At 38.2% G+C, this 13,869-nt stretch overlaps 1 protein-coding gene across 1 annotated transcript in view; it reads right to left on the bottom strand.

Annotated features, from left to right (window-relative positions):
- Positions 1–13,869, bottom strand: part of LOC102199179 (transient receptor potential cation channel subfamily M member 7-like) — a gene marked incomplete at its 3' end in the record, with an annotated part of 28,569 nt that overhangs the window by 4,925 nt on the left and 9,775 nt on the right. Inside the window, exons 2-4 of the mRNA XM_005733410.1 lie at positions 5,116–5,195; positions 3,928–3,966; positions 117–324 (exon numbers count right to left, since the gene is read on the bottom strand). Of these exons, the coding sequence (XP_005733467.1) occupies positions 117–324; positions 3,928–3,966; positions 5,116–5,195 (327 nt within the window). The remainder of the gene's footprint in view (positions 1–116; positions 325–3,927; positions 3,967–5,115; positions 5,196–13,869) is intronic.

Genomic DNA, 13,869 nt, shown 5'->3' with positions numbered 1-13,869 from the left:
ACCTTAAATACAGTGATGGAACACCCGCCCCCCAAAAAAAAAAAAATATAATGTTAAATAAAAAAAAAAAAAAAAAAAAAGTAAACATGAGACAGCAAAGGGGATTAGCCCCTCACCTTGGCTCTGTATGAGTGAGACCCTCCCTGGAAGTTGATGACACCATAGGCATCAGTGGGTCTGGCCTCTGTGTGTTTTTCCACTGACCACTCCTCCAGCTCGGGCATAGGCACATTGGAGCTCTCACCCAACTTCACATCTGAGTACTTGGTGGCCAAGCTGGCTGTGAAGCCAGCATGTTGGCGCACCAGCCGCCCACAGCAGCACCTTTTAAAAAAAAAAAAAAAAAAGCCAAGATGAATTTTTCAAATGTTTGCCGTTTCAATTATTATTAGCCATGATACAATTTTGAAGAAATAAAAAGAATAACAGGAAACCAGTAAAACAATTACAACAAGAGTTTTCAAAAGCAGAACAATAATCTAGAGAAACAAACAGTACAAGGAACAGGAATCCATGCCACACCTGATAAATATTCCTGAAGTGTTTTTCGGAAAACACTGCACTCTTCAACTGAATATTATGTTGAACTATGAATGTGAGCCTATTATTTTTTACATTATTTTCTATAAACACACATTGCGACAATGTTGGCTCCTCAAAATAAACATTGCTGCGGTTTCAAATCATGCCAGCCAAGTATAAGTAGCCACTATAAATCAACAAGTTCAGGCTTTAGATTAGGTTTTTTTTTTTCCCCTAAGATTTCCTAACATCTGTATGTGTACGAGACAACACTGTCATGTGAGGCACACAGCTCTGGCTGAGTACAGACGCCCTGTCCACCTGCAAAGCAAACCTCCTGTTTGCAATGGGCAGACAATCAAAAGCTGCACAAAAAGGCAGAGAAGCTAAAGCGGCACATCATCATTAACAAAAACTGTTTACATGTGCATAGGATCCCTTGTTCAAAATAACATCTTCCCCCAATAGGCCAGAAGATGAGATTATTAGTCATTTATTTATATATATTTTTTAAATAAGCCCCCCCCCCCCAAAAAAATGCCAATTTAATTACAGAACGTACTCCAGCTAGATTATTAAGAATATAGGATAATTAATTTGTTTATATACAATTTATATTTTTAAAAAAAAGCTTCAGAAATAGCAGTAATGGAGAATAGTATTGGAGTGCATGCTGTGTTAGATATAGCAATTTATGTGTTAGTTTTCATTTTAACAACTTCTTAAATTAGTTGTGCTATGACTGTGCAAAACAAACCAGCGATGAATGGGAGCAGTTCAAACCCATTCCTTAAGATTATAATAACCTTTAATGTAGTACTTCTAGTGACATTTTAATCAGGAAAAAAAAACCTACTCATTAGTGAGGGTTCATTTAACCTAATCTGTTAGTTGGTGGAAACACCGTCACAGGTCCAAAAATGACCCCAGGCCATTGGACCATTGATTTTGTCAAACCCTGCATTAATAGTAATGGCATTCAGGTGTACAAAGAATTCTCAGGTACTACTCAGCCGCCTGGGACATGTACTGTATATTTAGACTTAGTCAATCAGTGCAATATTGCATGTGTTTTTTGTCATCTGTATGTTTAAGACCCTTTTGCAATAAAGTAAAGGTGCAGGTATTTGAAATGATTGTACAATTCATTGGACTATTGGACCTAGTTTTGCCTTGTTTTAGTGTTTTCTGGTTATAACTCTAGCACACAACCTTCACAATCTTTCAAAGCCTCTTAACATAGTGTGGCAGAAGCCAAGACAATGGAGACAGCTTTAAATAAATAAGAAGAGTAAAACAAATTCAGCAAAACAAATTGTCCTTTTCATTTACAAGATCGACCCCTGGAAGTACTAAGTCTGGCTCTGTCTACCTGTGACATAAAAAGAGAAGTAGGTACCCGTATTTCCTCTTTTGCAGCAATATGGGATATTGCTTATATGGGGGTATAGTGCAAATGTACTCGATATCATTACATAATCTTAAAATAAATATAAAATAAAACACATTCACTGAAATCCAGTTCTCATAACGGCTCTTTAAGCTGCTACTTAAAGAGGGTACAACATATTGGCCCCATTGCCGAAGTTTGCTACCTGGATGAGAATCTGGTTTTGTTTTTCAAAGCCATACCCTTACACATGTCATTCTTTATACTTTGTAATAACAACTTCATGACACTGATGTACTCCATTCTTTTTACAGCTGAAATCTTGATTATAATTTCTGTGTTATAATTCTAGCTCCACCAAAATCAATCAACTTGGGTTGATATTCTGTCTTTCTCCATTAAAATGAAACTTCCAAAAAAAATAGGGGTCTCATTTCTTTGTAAGTGAGCAAACTTACTTAGCAGGGTATTAAATGTATTAATTACAATTAATTAATTGTAATTAGTAAATTAAAATTAATGAGCTGTATTTCATTCTCACAAAGCAGCTCTATAAGTAACAAGACAAGTCAAAGTCATGCCCAGCTGACACAAAGTTATTGTTACTATCATTCATCATTTATTCATTACTATCAAGACTTGAACTTCCAGTTCATGGTCAAAGGTGTAGTAACTGGCACTTGCTTTGGGGCGCTAAGCTTAATCCATCTGGGAAACATGTGGGCAGAGTATAGCATTGCTTATGAACATCTCCTCATTCTGTCATACAAGTACAATGGCCACAGTGAACAGATCAGTCCTCCATTAAGGCAACAAGTGACACTAAAAATAAGCTTGTGTTAGATTTTGGTCTCACCCGTTTCAAAATATTACACCCTTGTCACTAAAACACCATCTAGACGAACCCTGAAATTATTAACTGATGGACTAATGTTAGGATAAATTTAAATGGCTCTCACATTTCCTTTTCCGCAGGAGAATTTCTTATGCTTCAGCTCTTAAATCGCAGTATTATTGACCCACGAGACAAAAAACAAAAAAACAAAATACATATTATTCTTATAACTTAACTATTTGAGTTATCGGAAATTATGACCATTCCACTACAAAAAAACCCACATCAGCTAATCTTATTGTGCTGATATATGCACACAGATCCTGACAGTTTCAGCTGTGTAAGGCCAGGATCATCTACTCATTATTGTGGGTATACGTTTTTGGGTTTGTTTGTTTTTTTGCATTTCCATGACTTATTGTATCTATAACATCAGTTAGCACTGCACTGTTCAGGACTTTGTGAGATAAGCAGATGCTGAGTTTATGTTGGAACGCAGTTGCCCATTTATTTAGACAGTGAGTTCAAAATAACTGCCTGGAGGGCTGCAGAGTGGCATGGCTTGGCTTCTAGAAACATTTTAATATTCTCCACAAGATGTGTGCCAAACATTGCCAGACAGGATTCACTGGCAGGGACAAAGGTGATCTAATTCACAGCCTCTTTACTTCTTTCTCCATTTCCATCATTTGTCTATCTCCCTCTCGTGTCAGCCAGACGTTGACACCGGTCTCCCTTAAAGCTTCTGCCTGGGTGTGTAACTGCAACAGTATTGTGGTACTTCAAACTCTGAGGCAGCAAGCTACTAAAACATATACACAACTGAAATACTGGACACACTTGGTAAAAGTGTGTCCAAGATATGAACCATCTACAGATCAATGATGACAGATTTTTCTAAAAACAAAAAAGCCTAATTGTTTATCATTATTGAGTCTGAGCTTTGTTTTCTGTCTTCCTCTACTAGCCTTAGGGGAGAATACGCATCCTAACACATAAAGCCTGGAATTTAATTGTTTCCTGGTAAAGGTTGTTGTTTAGTGGAATTTCAAAGGAATTGCAAAGAATTTACCTCTGGGGGTTATTCTGATGTAAAGCAGCTGGTTAGGCATGGATTCTGCCAGGCTAACCCTGTCAGATAACAGAGAATGAGTCGAACAACAAGCAAACAAATACTCACCTGACGAGCTGCTGGCAAATCTGGCATCCTGGAAGGCATCTGAAAGAAATGCCACAACAACTCAGTCAGTGCGAATATAAATAAAAACAGAATAGATAAATCTGAAGAGTATTTCCGACCATACACGACGGTTCTAAAACAAGACTAATGTGAGGGTTTGATTTCTCCAAGTCTGGAGGAAGTTCTCAGCAGAGAAAGTTCTTTAAGGACATTAAGGAAGGTTAACTGTCTCCTGGGCAGACAGCCCGGTTAAGTTGGCCTTTAACCAAGAGACAGTTATGAAACCTTCCAAAGGGACTCACTTTGATCACAGTCACATGCCACACTTTGACCTAATGTTAAATGAGCCTGTGTTCACTAACACCTCTGAATCATTTAGCAGAAGCCGCACATATAGCAGTTAACAGAGAATAACCAGTTTGCAAATAATTGATGTAAAAGAAAACACAGGAAAACGAGTCACCCATCATTATTGTGAGTTTACAAGAAGAAAGGAAGACATCCAAGGACTGTTTAACTGTAAATATAAGCTGCTGGTGGGAACATAATTTTTTTTTTTTTTTTAAATCACCTTTTCCTTTCCCGTTTCTCTGAAAGTGGATGAGTATTTATAGCAACTACTGCCCCTTTAACAGAGCTGTTTGATGTTTGTCATGCACACAGTGTGGATAAGTGGCCTTCATGACACGCCAAGCCAAGAAGACGCCTGCATATAATTTCAACACTGCATTGTAAGATTCCAGTAAGTCTGCAGAAAAATACTGTGTCAAAACACCTAGACAGACAGACAGACAGCTATATATCTCTCTATCGACACACATAAAAGATTCCTAGTCCAATTCTCACTGTGAGGATGACATTTTATTACTTTCACACCGGTATAAAGCAGATACCTGAAGCTGGGGTATAAACATCATATCAGAGCTAACAGTGCTAATATTGCTTTTTTTTTTGGGGGGGGAATCCCATCCCTAAGATTGAAAGAAGTCACGATCCACAGGTTCATCACTTGCTTAACCCCACACTTAAATCTGTAATTTTATTGACAGACATAAACATTAAAACAGACTCATTTTGCCTCTGGAGAGTAGTCGTTATGGTTTGGGCCTTCTTTAACTCACACCATGCAATTACGCCGTTTCCATGGCTATCACCAGCAGACTCACTACAGTAGGTCTAAGCACATACCTGTGGGGGTCCTTTGACACTGGAAGTATGTACACACATTCCCTCTTGGTGAAAGTGCTTTCTATCCAGGATTTCTGGGACTGTGAACAAAAAGAAAGAGTTGTGAGCAGCGGCAGCTGAGGTCTCTCATGTTTAACGGACTCAAATGCAATTCAAGAAAAGTATACATAAAAGATACGTAAAGAAAAATTTAATGAGAATAAAAGCAAAGTATGTTTTAAGTTATTTATAACAATGTTAAATAATAAACTTCAAGACATCTTAAAAGGCTAAAAGGGATGTTGCACCCCTTAATACAGGATTTAGTCTATAACAATTTAAGGGGATTAGAAGGTTTAACACAGGAGAAAAATGAAACAGTCATATAAAATCATGACAAAAAGAGCTGACGAGGAACACCAGTTAGAGGCATCTACCAAACAGTATAAACAGCCTTCTAATTCTACAACAGCATTTTTCTCGTAACAAAGGTTTATGGTGAAGGAATTTTCATTTAATGCCTCGTGCCTTATTGTTCCCCTCCAGAGCAGCTCAGAGGAACCCAAGGGCGATTAGCACTATTAATCTCTTCAGCACAAAGAGGGGAACCTGCAAACACCTTCTCCAAAACATTTCAACAATTCCTTAAAATCTGACAAAAGTAGCAGAGCAACATTTTCTCCCGGAGGTCACGTTAAACATTTCTCAATATCAGCATGTTGTTTGATATAAACTAAACAGAAGCATCTTAAATTCAGGATCCGAAGTTACATCCAACACAACAGGATTTAAATCTGCCTCCAGAAAATACTGAAAACATGTCAATAAGCATGTCATCCCACATCTTGACTAGTGACAATAAGCAACCAAGTTTGTACCTGGATGTCCTCCTCTTCATCTCTGTGTTTAAGGGCTTTGTACAGAAACATACCAGGGCTCCTTCACGCATCTCCTGGACAAACCACAACACCCACAGCCTCTCCCGAGTCCTGGGTCATCAGCAGCAACTCACTGTGCTGTTAGATCTGCACGCAACTTCCATACAGGTCTCAAAGTCTACAGCTGCACAGTTACCATACAGACCCAGCTCGAGTTAAACGCTGAGTGATCAGTGAGAGGTTGCAGCCTCCAAACTCCATCCACAGTTAATCTGTAAGAAGCCACTCAGGGGGCAGATGAATGTGTCTGAGACAAACTAGATATTATACTTAGGCTGGAGAGAAAGAAGTGAGGGAGGCAGGGGTGTGGGAGAGGATTAGTGGATGGGCAGAGACCTCAGTGATATATACCTAGTTGGCTACTGACAACACACCACCAACTGTGATTCATGCAGTACACACAAAACCTCTCCCAACAACTCAGGCACTACAATTAGTCTTTAAGAAACCTCCTTTACTTTGATACTCATTTACAGGAGAACAGCATAAAAAAATGCCAGGATTAAATAAAGGCAACTAAGTTTAAACAAAAAGGTCCCAACATGGATTAATACACCAACTTAACGAAGATCCTGAAAATTAATACGGGTACAAGGGGGTCCAAACATGTGCACCAATTATTGTTCAATTTCCACTTCTATGTCAATAAAATATAAAGTAACATTACCTTTACAAAGAGATTTATGTTTACACAAATGCCATTTATCATATTCAGCTGTTTTTTAACATATCAGAACTGTTTTTTTTTTTTTTTTTAATCAGTCCTAGCAGTTTGTGGGGATGGAGCATTCAGGTGTGTCTTAACATAATGCCAAGATGGAAAGACATCAGCAATGATCTTTTAAAAAAAAAATCAATTATTACTGTCTATCAATCTGTAAAGGATTATAACGCAATTTCCAAACAATATCAAGTCCATCATTCTAGTGGAAAAAAAATCATGACAGCTGTTAATATTCCCAGCAGTTGAAATTCACCCAAAATGAGACAATGTTCAGAGAAACAGCACAAAAAAACACAAAAACAAAAAAACAAAAACAACAACAGCAACATCTCAGACTCTACAGGCCTCGGTTAGCATGACAAATGTTAAATGTCGTGGCAGTATAATTAGAAAAAGACTGAACAAGTTATAGGGTGTTGGGCAGGGTTGCCAGTAGAAACCTTCTCTCTAAAAAGAACATGGCAACACAGCTTAGGTTTGCAAAACTGCATGTGAACAAACCGCAAGACTCCCGTAACTGTCCGCTGGACAAGACCAAAGTAGACATGTTTGGCTGTAACGCACGACAGCACATTTGGCAAAAACTAAACAAGGTATCAGCGTAAACACCTCATGCCAACTGTCAAGCATGGTGGTGGAGGGGTTAGAATTTGAGTGTTTTGCAACCACTACAAGCTGCACCTGGGTAACTTGCAGTCATTGACCGTATTAACAAAATAGTCTCGAGTCAAATATGACAGCATCTGTTTAACATCTAAAGCTTGGCCCAAATTGGGACATGCCACAGGACGATGATCAAAGCACTCTAGCAAATCTACAGCAGAACGGTATAAGAGAAAAGAATAAAGTTGTTGTGATGGTCCAGTCAAAGTGCAGACCAAAACCTAATTGAAATACTGTGGCAGGGATATTAAGAGAGTTGTACAAAAACCTCAATGAACTGAAACAATATTGAAAAGAAGAGTGGCCCAAATGTTTCCACAATGATGTAAGAGCGATAAAGAGTGATAAAGTTTTAAAGCAAAGGCTTACTTCAACTAATTGCTTCAGTTAGGGGGGGTTTTTTTGTTTATTTTTTTTTAACACTGCTTTTTCCATTTTGGCTTCCTTTTTGTCGACTAATGATGTGGTATAATACATCATGCACTGTTGTTCACCTGAGGTTGTATTTAAATCATTTTAAATCCTATTATGTGCTGATACATTAAAATCTTTGAATAGAAGGACTGTGTACTTTTTCATGACTGTATGGGACAACCACTCAAGCAGTATTTAGTTACAAAGAAACATGTTACCGTTATGCCATTACCATTTTCTGCAATTCAGTAATATTCGTTTACTAAATTTATCACATTACAGTTAAAAATCAAACTATTGTGTCACTACTTGTGCAACACTCTTCAGTTATCTGCAGAAGGGAAAAAAGGTCATCCGATATGGTTTTTCTCCTTTCACTCTAGCTCCTGCACAGGGAGAAGAAAATGATACAATGGTCTACAGCTTTTGACAGTGGCGATATGAACATTACTTTGAGTTACAATACACAAAAAGACAAAGTGCTGGTAAAATCCAAAGTGTGCAAAAGTCAGAAACTGTCCACCAATTCTAGCACAAGATCGGCTCTTGTGCTCAGTAGCAACAATAGTGGGGAAAATAGGTGATGTTTTGCTCCCGAGCAAGATAGTTACTCAACCACCATTATCAATAATAATGATAACAATAATAATGATGTTTGTTTGTGTGTAAGTGAGAGATCTTTTTTTCCAGATTTCTTTGAAATTGCCATTGAATTTAGTTTTCCAGTTTGTGTTCTTGTGTACCAATTGAAGCTTCTTCCTATTTGGAATTAAAATTTTAGTTTATTATGTATAAACACCTATGTTAAAATATAGTTGTACAATTTTACAGTACATTTCACATGTTCAACAGAAAATAAATATTTTACTGTATATGATTAAGAAAATTAAACTTATATCTTCACATGTGAGGAGTAAAAAGAGCCCTTAAAGCTTAAAGGAAATAACATATTTGATTTCTATCATGAGATACTTATATTGACTGATAAGAAAAAAAATATACGATTTTTTTCCCCATAGCCCTTCTTCGTCATCCTGCCCTACCCCTGGCAGCATGCTCAGACAGAGCTGGTTGGTTTTTTTCCCCCCTCTGTGGCTTTATTTTTAATAACTGCACAACAAAGGCAATCGAGATTACAAGTTCTACAGTTTTACAACTCTTCACACACACACACGCGCACACACCTTGGATTACCAAGTCAGAGTTGGTGTGACTTCTGACGTTTCAAACGCACCATGTGGTTTTTGTCATAATCAAGTGACACTACCTGAAATGAAGTGACGGCACAGATTTGCTGCCTAAAAAAATACAACCTGCATACTACTGAGATAAAGGTCTTAAATCAAAGAAGAATCAAAGACAAGCTGCTTAACAGACCAAAACTTTGAATTTTGACCACTGAATTCTTTTATTTATTTATTCTCAAATTTTATCCTGATTTCTGTAAGAAAACCTTTGAGGGTTTTTTTTTTGTGGGGGGGGGGGATTTATTATCTCAGTAGTGGGATTATTACCTTCACTGTTAGTATGGATACAGGTTTTAGTCAACTGTCTTCATGAAGCCTTTGCTAACCACAGAGTGTAGATCAACCCACAATTATCAAAACCACTTATTAAAGATGGTAAATAAAAAGTGGGTGCCACTTAATGGTTGGAATAATCCCCAAATTTAGACCTGCAGTTCTTAAGGTACGACCCAAACAGTTAAAAGATTTTAGAAAACAGATAAATACACATAACATCAGTAAGGCATAAAAGCTCGTGACAGAGCTGACCCCCTGATCTGTTTTCAGTCTTTTTTGCTAAGCCACCTGGCTCTGGGCTCCATCTTTATATTTAACACACAGACACACAAGAGCAGCATTAGTCATCACATCAAACACAGAAGGTAACCACAAAATCTTGGACTTCTTTTAATTAAGGTAATTCTGACTTTTTGCCAAACTACATGTACAAATCTTGCTTACTTGCATAGTCACCACCCAAAGGCCCATGCTGAGCCAGGAAAAACCATGTTTAGCACTGGTTTAGAGCATGCAATTACAGGCAGTCATGGGAGGCTAAACCACTGTATCCAATGACGTTAAATAGCAGGTTTGATATTTGGTGAGCCAATTAGAAAAATAGTATTGTTAGTGCTTGAAGCAGTCTATCCACGTGATAACACTTCAGATTTGTCATTTTAAAAAGGAAGAATATGTTGGCTATCACAACATGCTGGCCATGATAACAATGGCACTGGTCTACAAGAAAGCAGGAAAACATAGCACAACATAAAAACACCCCAGCAAAGAAGCATGAATTATGTAGTTATTTACTGCAATGGCTTTGCATCCTTCCCCCACTGTCCACCAATTTTTCAAAAGACTGTATTTAAATGATGGAAGGACTATCATGCCACCCATTGGGTATAATTAACTCCCGCAGTCCTCCTCCTGTCACCATCTTTATGTTTTGATACTGGATGCTCGCAGTAGCAATTCGGCAGTAACGAGGCAGACCTGCTCCAAGGTGAACTCTGCTTTGTTGTCCTTTTTAGCTCTAACTGGTAACAAAATTTGTAAAATGAAACTAGTGACTGACACCATACAATTATCAGGTATGAGTTTATTTAGGGAATGGAAGAAAGATAACACCGTCTTTTCCTCAGAATTCTTCACAATATTCGTACTGCTACAGGAGTCACCCCCTGCAGGCAAGACGCTTCTGCACTGGCTTCATTTTTTAGACCCGGGAGCTTTGCCTGTCTACGTATTCATATACAGTTAAAACACACTTTACCCCCTTTGAGTCATTTGTTCTTCACCACAAGATGGTTAGCTTTCGGTTTTTCCTCAAGTGATGAGCACCAGCAAAAGTAGTGACTATTGTCTAATATCTGCCAGCAATGCAGCAATAACGCATCATAAGAGGACACAACCATATACTGGCAGTTGCAATATCTTTACAGTTACAGTAAGCAGAGAAAAAAGATAAGCACAGTTCTTTACTACAATAAGGAGTCGATATGACTGCCGCCTCATAGCTGAAACTGTCAAACACCAACTGCACAAAACAAGACCAGCTCATGTGTTGATTGGCTCTCCAGGAGCAGGACAACCACCTTTCGCCTATAAATTTTTATTCAGTAACACGTGTCTTTTTAATGTCTCTGGTTTTAATGTAGCTGATGTCAATACTTTTTTCCATTTTTTTCCTACTATTATTGGCCTAATCCCCTCCAAACACATTTATTTAAAAAATAATAATAATCAATGAAGGAACAATTTTGTAAACACCTTCATGATAACACTGCTTCATGTATTAATGGCTTCTACTCCTATACCAGTACTGATGGGAGTTTCCACACCCATCAGTTGATGGGTTTGTGCACATCCACTAGAATAAATGGCTTCAGGGCTTTGATGACATCAGAGTTGGCACATGTACATGCAACATTAGTGAGCTTTGAACATGTCCCAGCCTAGTTGGGATTGAACACAACTGATGATGTGATGCAAAAACAGAATGCCATCTAATAATCAGTATATCTGGATTACCTTATTTTAATAACAGCATTTACTATAATTGTAATCATTTAAATTAAAGCCATATTTATTGCATGGTGCCACATTTCCCCATATTTACTGAAACTTTTCCACATGGTAAAAAGATTATGGTTTACATTTCACAAACTTTGCTGCGTGATTTCATCTTCACCTTCTACCTGCACAGCAGGTCATTTGCTCTTTACTGCCCACTGGTTAACAGAATCGCTCATCTAATCAGTGCTCAACATCTAATTCAGTCTCGCTATCTGCTGAACTAGTAACAAATGTGAGACACATCTGAGGAATAAACAGAGGTCTCTTTCTGTGATGTGGAGGAATGCATTGAAACCGTTGTCTTTTTGATCCAATACAATCTAACAAAGGGTTAATAAGGCAGATAAAAGCAAGACTGCTAACCTGTAACCATGGTACCTGAAAATGTCAGGCAACAAAAGACTTGAGCGTCACAGACGCTGCCAAAAAACACACACCAACTCTTACTCTCCCACTTCCTCGCTCCCTCCCTCTTCCTCTCTGGCTTCTTTCTGAGCCCCGGGTTTTTATGACAACTCCGATCACGTGGAAAATTTGACCCAGCACCTTTCTATCCTGTTCAGCTCAGCAGTGTTAGATACTGTGAGTTTTTTTTAATGGGCAGCTATGTGCAACTGGGGGAATTAATATGTTAATTTGGAGAGACACAAATTTGATTGTGCACTGTCACTTTATCTTCCATCTGTCACCCCTCAGCCAGAAACCTTTCCAGCTGAGCTCTTCCTCTCCCCTGCTCCTTTTTCCCAACAATGTTACAAGGCTGGCTGGTCAACCCATCATTCCTCTGGCCCTGAGTGACGCAATACAGGGTGAGATAACATCTGGCTTGGCAATTCTATTACCCATTAAAAAGAGTGGAAGCAACGAGGTCAGCACTTCAGTGCAAGAGCTGTTCTCAGAACAAACAGAAAGACCTAGATTAATTATTGCCATTTTATTTTCTTCCATGTTTGATTTAAGAAGCTGTTACCAAATGTGCTGATAGAAATATAATTTTAAGAGCTTTCCCACCATTTGTAATAGACATAAATATGGTTCAGGATTTAAGCCAATTAAAAATGTTATTTTAGAGACTTAACCCAAAGATATGATTTTTTTCTTCCCTTAACAAGAACTACTACTGTGCCACAGATCTGCGACTCATCAGATCTAGGGCATCCTCTACGGTACAGTGAGCTTAGGCCTTCTCGTGGAGATTTTTTTTTTGTCCGACTACTGATCTCTGAAGTGATTAACTCATAAGGTACACAGCACAATCTTGAGACCTAATTATTAATTTAGATCGTATGAAATGGACAATTGTAGGGACAGGACATTTAAAAATCTGAAATTTTTTTTATATGTTTATTAAGATTTTTCATATAAAGAAAAAAAAAAAAAAAACAGACAACACAACAGTAAGGGCACCCCCCCCCACCACACACAAATAAGGCAAAAGATTACACTTCATCAGCAAAGATACTACTTCAACACTGGCAAGAAACAAAAACAAAACGCTAGGGTGGTAGACTGAATTATCAATCAAAGAGAACTTTGTTTGAATACATGATCTAAAAATGGCTGCCACACATTTAAAAAAAAACAAAAACAAAAAAAAAAACTTACTAGGTTTGTCCTCTAATGTACACCTAATTCTCTCCATATGCAGTAGAGCAGTCAGTTCTGTCAGCCACATTTTGAACTGAGGTACAATGTCAGACTTCCAGAGAGTCAAGATAATCCGATCATTCAGTCTGATGTCACTAGCCTGTCTGGGCCTAAACTCTGCTGCAGGTCCATATATCAAATGATCACTGTGGCATTACTGAGAGTTAAAACACTGTCTTAAGTCTTTCATCTTTAATAAAATGATCAGCGTTCTGCTCTACCAGGTGTAACAACTGAGTTTAACATCCAGGCATCCATGAAAACGGAATTTTTGACATTTAACGGAGTTAGAAGTTAGCAGGAAGTTAGCTCGCTAGCTTCCATCTAAATACAATATAGCATGTCCTGACTGCGGGGTTTTGGAAACAAATTAAAACGTACAGCTCTGTTATCACTTCCAACATAAATGAAGACAGAAAACTAAACAGCAGTGATGTTTGTAGGGTTACTGAAGTTTGGCTAGATGGTATATAATGATGTGCTACGTGACCGCTAGCGACACAGCTATGTTAGCATAATATAAACAAGCTAACTTTTTTTCCCCACTCGATAAAAGTTAACGTTGTGGAGGTAAGCATCAACAACACAGAGCTCTCAGTTCACACTCCTTTATTCGTCTCCAACATCAACTGCGCATATCGCGCCACAAAACACAGGAACACACTTACTATACACTGGGTGTGAGTGGAGCCCTCTAGTGGTCCACCACAACGTGAGGGTTCTCAGTGGTCAGGAACAAATGTAATCGCATGGCAGGATGCTGTAAAAGGACCAAACTTCAGCCAGGAGAACAACTGAGATAATC

This window comes from Pundamilia nyererei, unplaced genomic scaffold, assembly GCF_000239375.1.
Source record: "Pundamilia nyererei isolate P.nyererei 1_Seehausen unplaced genomic scaffold, PunNye1.0 scaffold00051, whole genome shotgun sequence".
In the NCBI taxonomy this organism is placed as follows: Eukaryota; Metazoa; Chordata; class Actinopteri; order Cichliformes; family Cichlidae; genus Pundamilia; species Pundamilia nyererei.
This window is presented reverse-complemented; position numbering and strand designations above follow the sequence as displayed.